The sequence below is a fragment of the Xenopus laevis genome, chromosome 2L (assembly GCF_017654675.1).
Source record: "Xenopus laevis strain J_2021 chromosome 2L, Xenopus_laevis_v10.1, whole genome shotgun sequence".
Classification (NCBI taxonomy): Eukaryota; Metazoa; Chordata; class Amphibia; order Anura; family Pipidae; genus Xenopus; species Xenopus laevis.
This window is the reverse complement of record NC_054373.1, coordinates 174,333,149-174,351,000: the sequence shown is the minus strand read 5'-3', so window position 1 is coordinate 174,351,000 and position 17,852 is coordinate 174,333,149. Positions and strand designations below refer to the sequence as shown.

Below are 17,852 nucleotides of genomic sequence, written 5' to 3'. Positions count from 1 at the left end.
GGGTGGGACGCCCCCTTATATACTTCCTGTCAGCTGGACTTTTTCCTACAAGGGAGGAAGTATTGTCCATCAGGAAGCCTCAACCCCTTTAAGGAGAACTAAACCTTCGCTAAAGAAGTTGGGCAGAACTATTTAAAATTCCATTCTGGGCTTCTGTATCAGCTAGGCTTGCCACCTGGCTGGTTAAACTGATGCTTGATGCCAATGTTATTAATAGGAAAAAACTGCAATAATATAGGAAGGCTGGTATTTTTTTCCAGAAAAGGTGGCAACCCTCGTATCAGCTCAAGGCAACCACAGCCCTTTAGCAGTAAAGATCTGTGTCTCCAAAGATGCCCCAGTAGCTCCCCATCTTCTTTTCTGCTGATTCACTGCACATGCTCTGTGCTGCTGTCACTTACTGAGCTTAGGGACCCACTCACAATATACAGTACACATAGAATAGAAATGTCACAATATAAGGCTGATTAGTAATTAATATAGATAATTACTACATGGCAGCACAGAAACAAGTGCAATTAGCATCAGAATTTAATAATCAGCAAACCTGTAGCATCAGCTTATATTACAGACCAACCTCATTTTCTGCTGGATAATTAGTGACGAGCCCTAAGCTTAGCTTCTCAACAGCTGCTCAGAGCCCGCTGAGCATGTGAGTGTCACAGACACTTTCCAAGATGGTGACCCCCTGTGACAAGTTTGAAGCTCTGGATCATTGCTGCTATTGACAAGCTGACACTTTAGGCTGAATCAATAAGTTCTGTATATAAAATATGGCATTTTTAGCCACATTCATTTTTAGGGTTTAGTTCTCCTTTAAAGGCATGTTAATCAAAGGATGAAATAAAAATAAATGCGCCTTAAAAAATCCCATAGAAATGAATGGAGAGTGGCGGAATTTAACTCTAGCGGACTGTTATCTTTAACTTCACTCTTTGATAAATATACCCCACTGTGTTTTTGATTGGATGAAAGCTAAGCTCCAGTGTTTGCTCATGTTTCCATACACATCAGTGTGTTTACTTTATTTATTATTGCATCAAAATCCGAGTTCCTGCATTGTGGCTGCCTCCGTGTGTTTGTGGGAGTCAATATTCTGGGGTGCAGCGTTCCCCTGCCTGATGTCTCATCAATAATGTGCTGTACAGATTGCTCGTCTGTATGTTGTCTCCATCATTCACTGACTGCCTTATTTTATATATATATATATATATATATATATATATATATATATATATATATTATATATATATATATATATATATATATATATATATATATACAGTGTAGAAGGCTTTGGCACACACTTCAGGAGTTAGGGACCTGGGTGCAATCCAGAAATAGAATATCCACGACAAAAAAGCTGAAGCACACCAGGATTTTCTTCAAGAAATATAAAAGTATTTATTCCATCAACGTTTCGGCCCTCGAGTGGAGCCTTTATCTTGATAAAGGCTCCACTCGAGGGCCGAAACGTTGATGGAATAAATACTTTTATATTTCTTGAAGAAAATCCTGGTGTGCTTCATCTTTTTTTGTCGTATATATATATATATATATATATATATATATATATATATAAATACACAAAAGCCATGAATATCTTGTAAATTATACACTTGTGCTCAACCAATCTAACCAATCACTAAAAGCACAAATCCAGTGTGTGTTATTTCACGTGGAGGATAGTCAAATAAATAAATAAATAAATATATATATATATATATATATATATATATATATATATAATGTAGTAAAGATGACCAGCTTGGTCATCTTTACTACATTATCTACCTATTTTACCTTGCACCTGAGGTAAGCTGCAAAGGCGGTGTGCTGCCCACTTGGAATCATTATATATATATATACATATATATATATATATATATATATATATATATATATATATATATATATATATAGACAAATACAAGATTCCTCTGCACTCAACCCATTATCAATATATTTAAGACAGAGACGTAGTTGGCCAGCTTAAATATATTGCAATATATGGACAAACAATCCCTGTGTTGTTTAAAGGGTAAGGCATTTTTCAGTAACAGTATTCATAAAATGTCTCTGTCTTAAATATATTGATAATGGGTTGAGTGCAGAGGAATCTTGTATTTGTCTATATGTATTTTGTGGTCACACCCTCATTGCACCCCCGCCTAATGTTTTTAAAAACTAGTGGTGAGCACAACTTTCCCTTGTTTGTTATAGTTATACAAGAGCAGTGACCAGCTCTATGTTGTAGCTCCCACCCTTCCCAGCTATAGTCAGGTGATCCCACTGGTGTCTAATAAAAGGGCAGCCAAGTTTGGGAGTTTTACTTTGAAAGCAGCTAGTAAGTTGCAGGTAAAACGTATTCGTCCCTTTTATAAAATGTATAATTAAACCATAGAATTCTTAATGAATCGGATGAAAATTGAGCATAGGACTGGCCAGATATGGGATGACTTTGACGTAGTTGGCCAGCTTAAATATATTGCAATATATGGACAAACAATCCCTGTGTTGTTTAAAGGGTAAGGCATTTTTCAGTAGCAGTATGCACAAAATGTCTGTGTCTTATATATTTTGATAATGGGTTGAGTGCAGAGGAATCTTGTATTTGTCTATATGTATTTTGTGGTCACAGCCTCATTGCACCCCCGCCTAATGTTTTTAAAAACTAGTGGTGAGCACAACTTTCCCTTGTTTTTTATATATATATATATATATATATATATATATTGAATAAAGTAGCCCCTCTTGTAAAATATAAGGATATTATAAGTTACCGAGGAGTTTCATGACCATATAAAAACACAAGGCCGAGTGTTTTTATACGGGTCATGGAACTCTGAGGTAACTTCTAATATCCTCATATTTTACAACTGGGGGTACTTTATTATAATACACAAGTTTCAGTGAGTCATGTGACAGAAATTACATCAGAACTCACCGTTTATAACTGATGACATCAGAACTCACCGTTTATAAGGATATAATTTACAAGATATTCATGGCTTTTGTGTATTTTTATATATATATATATATATATATATATATATATATATATATATATATATATATATATATATATTTGACTATCCTCCACGTGAAATAACACACACTGGATTTGTGCTTTTAGTGATTGGTTAGATTGGTTGAGCACAAGTGTAATTTTAGTGATTGATTAGACTATTGGTTGAGCACAAGTGTAATTCAGAGTAATGAATAAGACTGACATTATTTGTGACAATCATTTATGGGTCACACACACTAAGCTTTTCGCTACAGTTTACATTCTTTCCTCCATGTGAGCTAAGCAATAGAACAGCCAATTAGATATCGGTCAAAATTAGTGATGGGCGAATCTGTGGCGTTTCGCTTTCGCCGAATAATTTGCAAATTTCCGGTGAAAAATTCATGAAACAGTGACGGCATCTCGTTTTTGACACCGGTGTCCGTTTTTTTTTTTTTACTCCGTCGAAAATGCGCTGGCGTCCAAAAATTCGCACCTGGCGAATAAATTCGGCCATCACTAGTCACAATTAGGATTCTATTTTGGATTCGGCCGAACCCCTCGCGAAACCGAATCGGCCGAACACCGAACCATAATGTGCATGTGCAAATTAGGGTTGGGAAGGGGAAAACATTTTTTACTTTTTGTTTTGTGACAAAAGTACGCAATTTCCCTCCCCACCCTAATATGCATATTCGGATTCGGTTCGGCTGAATCCGAATCCTGCTAAAAAAGCCTGAATCCTGGATTTGGTGCATCCCTAGTCACAATATTATAAAGCAGGGTTTGTTTATTTTCTTTTTTTTTTTAAATAATGAAAGAAGCTTCACTGCAGCATTCATGGAATTGTGGGACACTTATGGGCTTATGTAATAAAGGCACGGAGTTTGCCCAGGAGCAGTAACCCATAGCAACCAATCAGCAGGAAGCATTTACTGGTCACCTGTTTAAAAGCAGACATCTTATTGGTTGCTACGGGTAACTGCTCCTGGGCAAACGTAGTGCCTAATATTACACTAGGGGGTTTGTATTTGCACTGTTTACACTTCTATAGGAAACCTAATCTTTACGGCACCAGTTTCCATTTTTTCTGAAAGCTGACGGGTATCTATTGAATTCTTATAAGTCAATGTATAAAGAATAGTTAATATATATATAATTCTTTTTCAGTGTACACGGATATAATATGAATTATTTACATTTTTAAAGAACATGATCTTTTCTAGACATTTTTAAAAATCTATTTATTCAATATAAAACATTGGCTGTACAGCCATTGCCTCTGAGCACTGGGTTTTCTTCATTTTTTTAAATTCTTTATTATCTGTTGTGTGTGTTTTGATATGTACTCACTCTGCTTTCCCTTACAGATCCCAGTTGTCTTTATGCAAGTCCCACTGCAGCCACAGAGCCATAGGCTGCCCATTAAAGGGGTCGTTCACCTTTAAATTAACTGTTAGTATGATGTAGAGAGTGATAGTCTGAGACAATTTGCAATTGGTCTTCATTTTTTAATATTTGTGGTTTTTATCTTAATTAGCTTCTTATTCAGTTTGCCATTTCAGCCACTAGGTTGCTAGGGTCTAAATTACCCTAGCAACCATTCATTGAGTTCAACAAGAGACTGGAATATGAATAGGAGAGGCCTGATTGAATAGAAAGAGGAGTAATAAAAAGTAGCAATAACAATAAATCTAAAGACTTAGAGCATTTGTTTTTAGATGGGGTCTGTGACCCCCATTTGAAAGCTGGAAAGAGTCAGAAGAAGGCAGCAAATAATTTTAAAAAAAAACTATAAAAATAGGCCAATTGAATAGTTACTTTGACTTAACCATTCTATAACCTATTAAAAGTTAACGTAAAGGTGAACCACCCCCTAATGAGCCAGTATAGAGCCTCCTCTATTCACTAGTCACGAGTTTGCTTTGTTGCTTTAGCACAAATGTCGATTTATAATATGGATACACCGAATCCACTATTTGTAATATGGATACATACATAATATGGATCCTTGGTGAAAGATATGGCCACCGAATACTGAACTGAATCCGAATTTGCATATGCAAATTAGGGGCAAGAAAGGAAAACACGGAAAAAAGAATGTTCTTTTGTGATGAAAAGTCCCATGATTTCCCTACCTAACCCTAATTTACATATGTGGTATATATAAATATATATATATATGGTTCAGCCAGGCACAAGGATTCGCCCGAATCCTGCTGAAAAAGGCCGAATCCTGAACTGAATCCTGGATTCGGTGCATCCTTAATTTACAATTCTTGGTTTTGTGTCTGTTGCACTTATTGGGTTGTATCGCTACTGTACATTTAACTGTGGCTCTTGCTTTGCACTATATAAATAAAGTCGGTATATGGTGCCTATGTGATCTGTGTTTGAGACTCTTTATTCTTTTCTTGCTGCTCTCTGGTCACAATCATTGCCTGGACTGTAGGTGAGAATACTCCACCGTAGTCAAGTCATTGTTACATACACACGTTGCCAAGGCTCCCTCCCCTTCTAGGTGGAGGAAAAAAAAACACCCTCAAAGGCAAGTGATTGTTAGATACTGTTTATTAAGGCAAGTGATTGTTAGATACTGTTTATTAAGGCAAGTGATTGTTAGATACTGTTTATTAAGGCAAGTGATTGTTAGATACTGTTTATTAAAGGAGAAGGAAAGTTACCAAGGCAGTTTATTGCTAATAGATTAACCACAATAGTGCAAGCTGGAGCGCTGAATTTATTCTGTAGAAAGCTTTATCATACCTTGCTCTAGAAGCGCTCTATGGGGCAAATTCACTAAGCTTCGTCGTTGCGCCAGCGTCCACTTCGCCAGGCGTATTTTCGCCAGCGCTACGCAAATTCACTAAAATCCGAAGTTGCGCTAGCGTTAATTCGCCAAGCAAAGCGAAGTTACGCTAGTGATGGTTAATTTGCATACAACGCCAAATTGAAGTTACAATGGAGGAATATGTAGCAGCACTACACAAGCCTGGGAAACCTTCAAAACATCAAATAAAATTTTTATTTTGCCCTACACATGTGCCCACTGTATAGTTAAGGTGCCATGAGTTAGGAAATGTAGGGGGGATGGAGGGGAGCCCCAAAAATTTTTTCGATCTTTTTCAGCCTATCACCCATAAGAAAGAAAAAAAGCCAGCGTTTTTTGGGACTTAGAAAAATTTTTCACTTTTTTTTTTTTTTTGAAGCAAACCCTATCTACTCTATTGCGCTTCGCCTGGTCTGAGGTGGTGAAGGAAGTCTGGCGTAAAAGGTAGCGTTCAGAACAATGCGTGCGTTAGTGAATTTGCGTAGTTACGTCCATTGTGCAAATCCGCCAGGCGTAAGGGTGCGAAGTAACACTAGCGAAGTTACGCCAGCGTCCGTTAGTGAACCGGCGAATTAACGAAAATGCCCAACGCTGGCAAATTCACGCTAGCGTTAGACGCTTCGGCGTTTAGTGAATTTGCCCCTATGTTTCTTCAGGATAGCAGCTGAGCTGCCATATTAGCATGTGACATCACTTCCTGCATGAGTCTCTGCTGTCTGACTCATAGCTCTGGGCTCAGGTTACAGCAGGGTGGGAGAGAGGAGCAAACTGAGCATGCTCAAGCCCTAGCCCTGGAGGGTTAAGCTGAAAGAAGGAAGTCTGATACAGAAGCCCATGTGTACACAATAGAAGGAAAGGAAGTGCTGTGCTTCTTTAGACAGAGGAGCAGCATTACTTTGAGGGTTTACTTTTATAACCCTTTCTGACAAAACTTACTTAGTTTTAACCTTTCTTTCTCCTTTAAGGCAAGTGATTGTTGGAAACTGTTTAATAAGTCTCTTCTATAGTGAACGATGGTGCAAGAGGAATCCACATTCACCATAGTAATGCCAAACATTCATGTCTTTGCCGAGAAAAACAGTAACAATCCTGAAATATTGTGCCTCCCCCCCCAACATTCCCTGAAACTGAGCCTAAAACATGTCCTACGGTACTAAAAAGGGACTGAGTGGAAACGGTTAAAGTTGAGGAACAGGAGCAGTGTCGGACTGGCCCACCGGGATACCAGGAAAACTCCCGGTGGGCCCAGGTGTCAGCGACCCATTTATTTCTAACCATTTGGCCTATTTCATGGTCCTTCCCTATTTCTTTATTGCGAAAAATGCTTAATAATGGAAGAGAAAAGTAAGTAGAATAATAAGGTTGAGGAGGAATAATATTTCGGAAAGTAGCCCCACTGTCTAAGGTTTTCTGGTGGGCCCCTGGCATCCCAGTCCGACACTGAACAGGAGGTAGAGTCCTGCACAAAACCAATTTACCTGAACCCACATATTTACCCGCTAACCCGATACGCAACTGCCTTATCCGCAACCCGCATTAAACAGGAAGTGATGTTGCTGCAAACCGGAAGTGACATCATCAAAAGTGGGCAGGGCAGAGAAAAAACGTTTTTTAACATCTTAAAAGGAGTAAAGTATATACAATACAACATAAGATAAGAAATTTAGATGAGATACGGAAACAGACGACCCACATATAAACCCGCACCCAAAAATCCTACCCTTATCCTGGAGGGTACCCATTTTTTTTTTGAGGGTACCCAACCCACTGTAGAAGGAGCAAATTTGCTTTAGTGTCTACTTCTCTTGTTGCTCATGTCCCCCCAAAGTAGAACTCGGGCAGCTCCCACTCATGCCGTGTCTTCATGTGCCACTGGATGAATGGGGGACTTCATGAACCAATAAATATCAGTATTATGACCCATAAGAAAGCTCATTTGAATAAAGGCACTAAGCCTCCTGCTGTTGGCACCATTACCTTTTGGGCAAATTTTGGCAAGTTAGGATTCTGGTTGACATACAGTATTTTTGTTTCTATCCCATAGAGCTTATTGACAAATCAAGTGTAAAGCACAGTGTTTGTGCACTTTGTACCCTGAATTTGCCCACAGCTCTTGTATAGGCACTTTAATTGCACTGAATATACAGGGGTGACACACCCCTTACCTTGTACATCATTTATACAGAATCTGAAGCCAGAAGAGGAGCCCCATCGTTTTCTACCTTGTAATGCACAGGTGTGGGACCTGTTATCCAGACTGCTCGGGACCTGGTGTTTTCCAGATAAAGGATCTTTCTGTAATTTGGATCTTTGGAAAATCATATATACATTAAATAAACCCAATAGGCTTCCAATAAGGATTCATTATATCTTAGCTGGGATCAAGTTCAAAGTACAGGTATGGGATCCCTTATCCGGAAACCCATTATCTAGAAAGCTTTGAATTATGGGAAGGTTCTCTCCAATACAAACCATTTTAATAATCCAGATTTTTAAAAATAATTTGCTTTTTTTCTGTAATAATAAAACAGTAGCTTGTACTTGATCCCAACTAAGATACATTTAATTCTTATTGGAGACAAAACCTATTGAGTTTATTTAATGTTTACATGATTTTCTAGTAATTAAGGTATGAAGATCCAAATTATAGAAAGATCTGTTATCCAGAAACCCCCATGTCCTCAGCATTCTGGATAACAGGTCCCATACCCTGTACGGTTTTTTATCACAGAGAAAAAGGACATCAATTTTAACAATGTGGAGTCCTCATTCCTACATATGATCAATGACATATCAGCAAGCCATGTTAATGACTGTATAAAAGAGCGGAGATCATTTAAAGGACAAGGAAAGGCAAAAAAATAAAATCCCATTTTTACTTTCTTTAATGAAAAAGAAACCTATCTCCAATATACTTTAATTAAAAAATGTGTACAGTTTTTATAAGAAACCTGACTGTATGCAGTGAAATTCTCCCTTCCTTTACTGCTGTGGATAGGAATTGTCAGACGGTCCCTAACTGCTGAGCAGGGAAACAATCATACTTATGAACAGCAGGGGGAGCCCCCACCTTACTTACCAGCCATGCAGAACTCAAGCAGCTTTGTTTATGACGATCCCTAAGCAGCCCAGACCACACTGAGCATGTGCAGGGTCAGGGTCAGGCAAAGATGTATAACAAAGGTACAAGATGGTGACCCCCTGTGGCCAACTTTGAAAGCATAAATCATTTGTTTGATTAGGCTTGTGGTGCAGTAAGTTCATGTTTATGTTTAGTATACAAAATACAGCATTTCTAGCCTTATTCCATTTTAGACTTTCCTTGTCCTTTAAAGCACCTTTCCCATAGTCACCGCCTCTTGTAACACTGAATAAATAAAAAAGGCCTTTAGCAAATGCTAAACATCAAACTGGTATTATACAAGAATCAATCATTTTTAACGTCATTTCTTTAAAAATTCAGTTTCTGCTGTTAAAAGGATGTTTCATCTTTAAGTTAACCTTTACTAAATTATAAAATGGCCAAATCTAAGCAATTTTTCACTTGGTCTTTTTTAATAGTTTTTGAATTGTCATCTTCTTCTGACACTTTCCAGCTTTCAAATGGGGGTCACTGACCCCATCTATAACAAATGCTCTGTAAGGCTACAAATGTATTGTTATTGCTACTATATATTACGCTGTTCTATTCAGCCCTCTCCTATTCATATTCCAGTCTCTTATTAAAATCAGTACATGGTTGCTAGGGTAATGAGGACCCTAGCAACCAGATGGCTGAAATTGCAAACTGGAGAGCTGCTGATTAAATAGCCAAATAACTCAAAAACTACAAATAATAAAAAATGAAAACCTATGGCAAATTGTCTCGGAATATCGGTCTCTACATCATGCTAAAAGTTAACTTAAAGGTGAACAATCCCTTTAAAGCAGGGGTCCCCAACCTTTTTTACTCGTGAGCCACATTTAAATGTAAAAAGAGTTGGAGAGCAACACAAGCATGAGAAAGTCCATGGGGATTTCAAATAAGGCCTTTGATTGGCTGTTTGGTAGCCCCTATATGGACTGGCAGCCTACAGGACAGTCTGTTTAGCAGTACACCTGGTTTTTATACAACCAAAACTTGCCTCCAAGCCTGGAATTCAAAAATCAGCTCCTGCTTTGAGGCCACTGGGAGCAACATCCAAGGGGTTGGAGAGCAACATGTTGCTCGCGAGCTACTGGTTGGGGACCACTGCTTTAAAGTATAAGGAAAGGTATAATCCGTGGAGGAAGCCAATCCCCGCCCCCGTTCCATTTCCTTTAAAGCTATAATGTATAATAGCTTCAAGTGACCCAACCTACAAACACACTCTCCATTAAGGTTGCCACCTTTTCCCCCGGTGGAGACGGGGCCATGACGTAGAGGGGGCGGGGCCATGATGTTGATGGGCTGGGCTGTGACACAGCTATTGGCCGATCTACGTGTCAATTATGGGGAATCCTGTCCGATTTTCCATATTTGGAAAAACCAGACAGGTGTCAACCCTACTCTTGATACAGTGTTAGTTTGGGAACAAACAGCTTGAGTAGAGTGTGTATGTAATATCCGGCAGCAGTGCAACGTTAAATTCCATGAAATCTATAAATTAGGATTTCACTAAATACTGATCTGTTACCCATTTGGAGAAGGATGCTGGGAGAACAGAATAAATGCTATAATAGTAGCTTATATTTATCAGCAAGAACAGCAGCAGGTTTCCCAATAAGTTTTTCCACATGAAGAATAACCTCACCGGAACTTCTCCCAAGTGCCTACCGCTGGACTGATACAAGGTGGCGCCACCAAAAACTGCCTCCAGGTTATACGACAGTTTGCACGGAAGTGACGGGTTGGGGGGAGCTTCCTCTATCAGACGATGAGGTTGAGCGGTTGCTAATCTCTCGCTGTAGGTCTTCCAAGCGCTTCTGAAGCTCTGCCCGCTTGGCCAGGAGGACTTTATATTGACTCCTGATGGCCTCCTAGTCAAACCAAGAAAGAAAATGGATAAACACATGATGGGATGATGGACTATAAATTCTCATAGTAGCAGGACTAAACCTACACTGGTATTGTGAGGCAACAGGGTTTGAAGAGGTGCCACTGTTGTGAATATAGTTGGTAAGAATATTTTCTGGGAATTATAACATAAAATTAAACCCAGGTGGCCTAGACACCAACTTTTTGCCCAGGAACTTTCTCATGCACCATGCGGTGCTTTATGGACTGTTTTAGGGCACCCATACGGAAGGGGCAATCCTAGAAGCATGGCACCTTATAAAATATAAAATAAGGCTGTAGGCCAGTGAGATCTACCACCCTTTTCCAAACTTGCCTTTCCCCCATCTGTTTCTCCCTACCCCTCATGTCTTAATGTTTTTCCACTCTTCTTCACGGTGCATGGGACATTTCAGCCCCAAAAAATCACCCATAAGTAGGGTTGCCACCTTTTCCCCCCCTAAAACCAGCTTTCGGTCAGGGGCTAGCTGTGACACCATGTTGGGGTGGGGTTAAGACAGGGGCGGTGAAAAGAGTGGGTTGGGCGGGAAAAGGTAGATTGGGGCAAACTGGGTGGGAAAATAGACAGAGGCGGATCTGGGGTTCAGTGTCGGATTGGCCCACCGGGATTCCAGGAAAACTCCCGGTGGGCCCAGGTGTCAGTGGGCCCTTGTGCTCCTAAACATTTGACTTATTTCATGGCCATTCCCTATTTATATGAGAACAAAGAGGCTAAATAGATGGAATAATAGGTTATAGTATGTATAACTAAAGGGACTAAGAGAATAGAGGTTGAGTGAGGAGAGGAAGAATAATAGTACTGAGAGTGGGCCCCTGGTCTAAATTTTCTTGGTGGGCCCCTGGTCTAAGGTTTTTGGGTGGGCCCCTGGTGTCCCAGTCCGACACTGCTGGGGTTAGACAATGTGGTTGGTAGCGGAAATGGAAGAGTTTATAGGGCGTTGTAGATTTATCAGCAGCTACATTACCGGTAAATTTATAATACCGGTGCCGGGCCTAACTGGTGATTTACCGTTTGTCCAGGTCAAATACCGGCCAGGTGGCAACCGCACCCATAGCCTCCCATTGATATCGCCCCACAATTACCAACTGGTTTCTTTTCTCCTCGGCCACACATTATGCACTGATCCAATGGATTGGTCTATTGGACAATTTTTTGGATTGCTCAGAAAGGCAAGGACTGGAGGGCTACATAATGACTGGCTGATGGACCCAATACAGTATATTAAGTTCAGCAGGTGGCCTGGTAATAATAAGAAAGACAAACACGTATCCCTACCTGTGGTCTTGTTCTAGGATTCCACCTTATATAGTATCCAGCCCAGAGTTCAAGATTCCGAGTACTGGTGACCGGGTACAACACATGACTGGAGTAGTTCACGTACAATGGATTTGTAAAATCCTCCAGCTGGTTGTTGATGAAGGACCAGAGAGAGACGGATTCTTCCACCACTCCCTAAACCAGAAATCTGTTAGTATTCACAGCAGAACTGCATTGTTTAGTGTAACACGTGTTGGATATATGAACTGGTCATGTGCACGATGACCCAAAACTTACAGGAAGCTTCGGCTGGGCAGCTTTGGGTTACAACAAGATCTTATCTCTGGGGGGTTGGGTGGAGGCTCAAGACTGCACTTGGTATGAGCCAAACTGGAACCAGTTTACCTTTCTGCAGTTCCTTGGTTAAAGTTGGGGTCAAAATAATGGGTGCAGATAATAAACAAGTGTGTAAGAGTTGGGCTTTTTTCTTTGGCCTGCTCATATTGATGAACCTTGTCTAAAGGTGGCCACACACTATAAGTAGGGTTGCCACCTTTTCTTAAAGATTTTACTGGCCGGTGGGGGGCAGGAACAAAAGGGACGTTCTGCAACACAAAAGGGGGCAGGCCAAGTACTGTGACACAAAATAGGGCGGAGCCACACAGCACGATGTTCTGAGCAAATTGGGGGCCGGCCAACATTGCCTGGTAAATTTGTAATACCGGCCCCAGCCTTGGCAGGTGTTTTACTGGCAAGGCTGGTAAAATGCCGTCCGGATGACAACCCTATCTATAAGATCTGCTAGTTTGGCCAGACTGGATCTTTCCCCAATATGCCCACCTAAAGTGCAACAGTGGGAATACGAGCTGTCAGACTACCCGATTGACTGGAAACCAGTTGGATGGGCCTGTCAGAGGTCCCCATACATGGGCTGATTAATAGCCAATTCGGCCTAATTCGGGAATACACGGGCAGACTTAAAGGAAAACTATACCCCCAAAATTAATATTTAAGCAACAGATAGTTTATATCAAATTAATCAAAAAAAGAATCTTACCAAACTGGAATATATATTTAAGTAAATATTATCCTTTTACATCTCTTGCCTTGAACCACCATTTTGTGATGGTCTATGTGATGGTCACCTGACCAGAAATACTACAACTCTAACTGTAACAGGAAGAAATGTTGAAGCAAAAGACACAACTCTGTCTGTTAATTGGCTCATGTGACCTAACATGTATGGTTTGTTTGCTTGTTTGTGTGTACAGTCCCAGGGGATGCCCCTTATTTTTTAAAAAGGCAATTTTCTATTTAGCATTACCCAATGACACATACTACTAAAAGTATATTATTATGAAAATGGTTTATTTACATGAAGCTGGGTTTTACATATGAGCTGTTTTATGCAAAATCTTTTTATACAGACCTACATTGTTCAGGAGATATAGTTTTCCTTTAATCTGCCAATTGGTGCCCTAATATATATATATATATATATATATATATATATATATATATATATATATATATATATATATATATATATATATATATATATATATATATATGCTGTATAATGGAAATACATTATAAGAGCCGCTCGTTTGGCAAGGTTGGTGATATCAGGCTAATCCGATCGCTTCGCCCCAGCGTTACAACAACCGGAATAGGGTCTGTCGGGCAGAGGCACGCATGAACAAACCAACGTTGTTATTGATCCGATGTGAAAATCAAATCTGCCCAATTGACATCTGCCCAATTTTTGGCCAGATATGGGTCAGGTAGCCCAGATGGAGCTCGTCCTAAAGGACTCGAAACGGCAGCTTAAATCTGCCCATGTTTGGCCACCTTGAGAGACATTTTTTCACACAATTTTCCATGTTTGATGTTAAAGGGGAACAAATCTCTGCACCCATTCCTAATTTGCCCCTCCTAAACCACATAGGGTGCCTCAGATCACAGTTGATTCCATGTTTTGCTGAGTTAGATCTGGAGCTTAGACTTCCTGGTAGTGACGGCTGACCAGTAACAGTATGAGCACTGGAATCCAGGCCTTCTGTTTGACAATCACCACAAGGGAGCCTGGCAGTCAAAGTGGCACGGCCAGACTTGGTGGCCAATAAATCTGAGGTCAGTAGGGGTTGGGCAGGTCTAGACAGGGAAATGGGTAGGGGGAGGTTGTTCACGTTTAAAATACCTGCATACATAAAGGCAGATATATGGGTAATGCGAGTACAGTACTATAGTACAGGTATGGGATCCGTTATCCAGAAACCCGTTATCCAGAAAGCTCTGAATTACGGAATGGCTGTCTCCCATGGACTCCATTTTATCCAAACAATCCAAATGTTTAAAAATGATTTCCTTTTTCTGTGTAATAATAAAACAGTAGCTTGTACTTGATCCCAACTAAGATACTGTATAATTAATCCTTATTGGGAGCAAAATCAGCCTATTGGGTTTATTTAATGTTTACATAATTTTCTAGTAGCCTTAAGGTATGAAGATCCAAATTACGGAGAGATCCATAATCTGGAAAACCCCAGGTCCCGAGTATTCTGGATAACAGATTCCATACTAGAATATTTCAGAAAACACAGTGAGGCCTTCCAGCAACCTACCTCCTTGAGTCTCTGCAGCTCACAGTTACAGAGGAACGTTCCAAACAAGCAGCTATACAGGTGATCCAGAATGGTCAGTAAAAAGTGCTCGTTGAATTCAAAGGCATGTGGGAACTAACAAAAAAATAACACAATCATTAAATATCATTACCCTCCAATTTAAATTACCCTAATGCTTATTAAATAAAGGCTTTTGTGCTTTATACACCTTGTTGTTTGGCTGCTGAGTTGACATTCCAAGCTTGATTCTACTTTTATTTCTAAAGGAAAACATGTCACTGCCCTGTATTCATTCAAATTCCAATATCAGTATGTTATACAATGGCCAGTTCTAAGCAGCTTTTCACTTGACCTTTATTTTTTTTTTTTTTAATTTTTGAATGATTTGTCTTCTTCTGACTCTTTCCAACTTTCAAATGGGGGTCACTGACCCCATCTAAAAAACAAATGCTCTGTAAGGCTACAAATGTATTGTTATTGCTACTTTTTATTACTCATCTTTCTATTCAGTCCTTTCCTATTCATATTCCAGTCTCTTGTCGTAATCAATGCATGGTTGCTAGGGGAATTTGGACCCTAGCAACCATACTGCTGAAATTGCAAACTGGAGAGCTGCTGAATAAAAAAGCTAAATAACCACACATAATCAAAAAATGCAATTTGTCTCAGAATATCACTCTTTACATCATACTAAAAGCTAATTTAAAGGTAAACAACCTCTTTAAAGGCTAAAATTAAGTAAGCTTTATCAGAAAGGTCTATATAAATAAACCAGTAAACCCTCAAAGTAGTGCTGCTCTGAGTCCTCTGTCAAAAGAAACACAGCATTTATTTCCTTCTATTGTGTACTCATGGGCTTCTGTATCAGACTTCCTGTTTTCAGCTTAAACCTCCAGGGCTTGGGCTTGAGCATGCTCAGTTAGCTCCTCTCTCTCCCTCCTCCCCTCCCTGCTGTAATCTGAGCTCAAAGCTATGAGTGAGCAATGAGACACTCAAGCAGGAAGTGATGTCACACCAAGCTTATATGGCAGCTTCTATCCTAAACAAACAGAGACAGTGTCTAGAGCTTTTTACTCAGGTATGGTAAAGCATTCTGCAGAATAAATATAGCGTTCTTGCTTGCACTATTATGGCTAATGTGTTGACAATAAACTGTCTTGTAGCTTTCCTTCTCCTTTAAAAAAGCATCTGTGCCAATATTTGCTACCTCCTTAGATTGTAAGCTCTATGGGGCAGGAACCTCCTCCCTACTATGTGTCCCCACAAACTGCATCCAATTCTTCTCACTTCATATGCTCAGGGAAAATGGCTTAAAAGAATGTCTGGCAAATTTATTGATGGATATTTCACTAGGATCTGGTATAAACTTGCTAAAATTTTGACCGTTTCCCTTGAGATGTGACATATTTATTTATAAATTTATTTTAGTATAACTCCACAGCTTTGAGCGATGGTTTGGCTCCAGGGATGGGCAAATTTGACTCGTTTTGGTTCGGCAAAAAATTTGTTGCTGGGGAAAATTAGATCAAACGCATTAAAGTCTATGGGCGTCAAAATTTTTTTGATGCGCGTCTATGGGCGTCATTTCTGCAGCGAAACTTCGTGAAAGATTCGCTCATCCCTATTCGGCTCCTTATAACAAAGGCTGAAGATAAAAGCCGGAAATGGATTTACTTACTTGCCGGGTCATCTGCCAAACACAGTCGATGAACTGCAGGAACACGGGCGACCTGTCGGCATCCGCGTGATTCTTATCTCCGTGACCAATTCTCTTCAATAAGAACAAATAATCTCCATTAGTCTCTATAAAAACTCTTTTGAGACTAAACCATATGGCGTGCGCTCTCTAATGTATGAGCTAGGGGGCGCAATTGCAGGTTCCCCTATGCTTTAACGGTTTCTAGAACATTAAAGGGGAACTAGCGTGAAAATTTAAAAATAATATACACTTCATCATACTGAAATAATACATTTTCTAAATCAAATCAATTAAAAATTCAGAATTGTCTCTGAAATAATCAAGTTTATCTTCCCTATCCTATCCCTATTTGTCAGTCTTCATTCTCTCTTCAGGCAGGAGTTGGGAGTCTGATTTTGAATGACCGTTAGATCCAATATATAATTTAATGGGGCTCCATTTACCTAGAAGATATAATAGGATTTTTAATACTCACCGTTAAATCTGTTTCTCTGTAGTCGATAGGGGGACACTAGGGGTTAAGATCCACCCTCCAGGACACTTATGAAATATTTCGACTACAGAGAAACAGATTTAACGGTGAGTATTAAAAATCTCTGGGGGACACAGGGACGCTAGGGGACTTAACAAGGCAGAACCAGAACAACGGGTGGGAATTGAGGAATTATATTATAATTATTGAATTGACACTATCACTGCACCACCGAGTGAAGTAATTTGCGGTCAAACGCCGCCTCAGCTGAGGAGTACATGTCAAGGTTGTATAATTTTGAGAATGTGTGAACGGAGGACCAGGTGGCCGCTCTGCAGTTCTGCTCCACTGAGGCAGAATTGCGCCATGCCCATGAAGATCCGACTGCCCTTGTTGAGTGGGCTTGAACATTCAGTGGTGGGACCTTCCCTTTAGACAGATAGGCTTGTCGTATTGTTTCTTTGATCTATCTTGCTAGCGTTGCTTTAGAAGCTGCCTGGCCTTTTTTACGTCCCACTGGTAGTAAAAACAATAGAATTAGATCTTCGAAAGTGTTTTGACATACCAACAGAGTGCTTTAACGATATCCAACTTGTGTAACCGTCGCTCTTTGGCATTCTTGGGATCAGGACATAATGTTGGCACTACAATTTCCTGATTGACCTGAAGCTGAGATACTACCTTTGGTAGAAAGGACGGTAAGGTTCGTAGGACAGCTTTGTCCTTGTGAAAAGTTAGGAAAGGTTCATCACATGACAGTGCACTCAGTTAGCATGTAGCATGGGGAGAGGTGGGAATATGTAGGCTAGCTTGAATCGCCAGGTTTGGGTCACTGCATCTGTTCCTTGCCCTGGTTTGTTGGGACAGGGAAAACGTTCGGGAGAGGGGTTCCCCTTTCCATATGGCCAGTATGTTCACCTGTAG

The 17,852-nt window shown here is 40.0% G+C and overlaps 1 protein-coding gene across 1 annotated transcript in view; it reads right to left on the bottom strand.

Annotated features, from left to right (window-relative positions):
- Positions 1-10,538: 10,538 nt before the first annotated feature.
- mtmr2.L (myotubularin related protein 2 L homeolog) overlaps positions 10,539-17,852 on the bottom strand; it is a 30,173-nt gene continuing 22,859 nt past the window's right edge. The window contains exons 11-14 of the mRNA XM_018247770.2: positions 16,436-16,528; positions 14,758-14,871; positions 12,152-12,328; positions 10,539-10,838 (exon numbers count right to left, since the gene is read on the bottom strand). Coding sequence (XP_018103259.1) covers positions 10,680-10,838; positions 12,152-12,328; positions 14,758-14,871; positions 16,436-16,528 — 543 coding nt within the window. The 3' untranslated portion in view covers positions 10,539-10,679. The remainder of the gene's footprint in view (positions 10,839-12,151; positions 12,329-14,757; positions 14,872-16,435; positions 16,529-17,852) is intronic.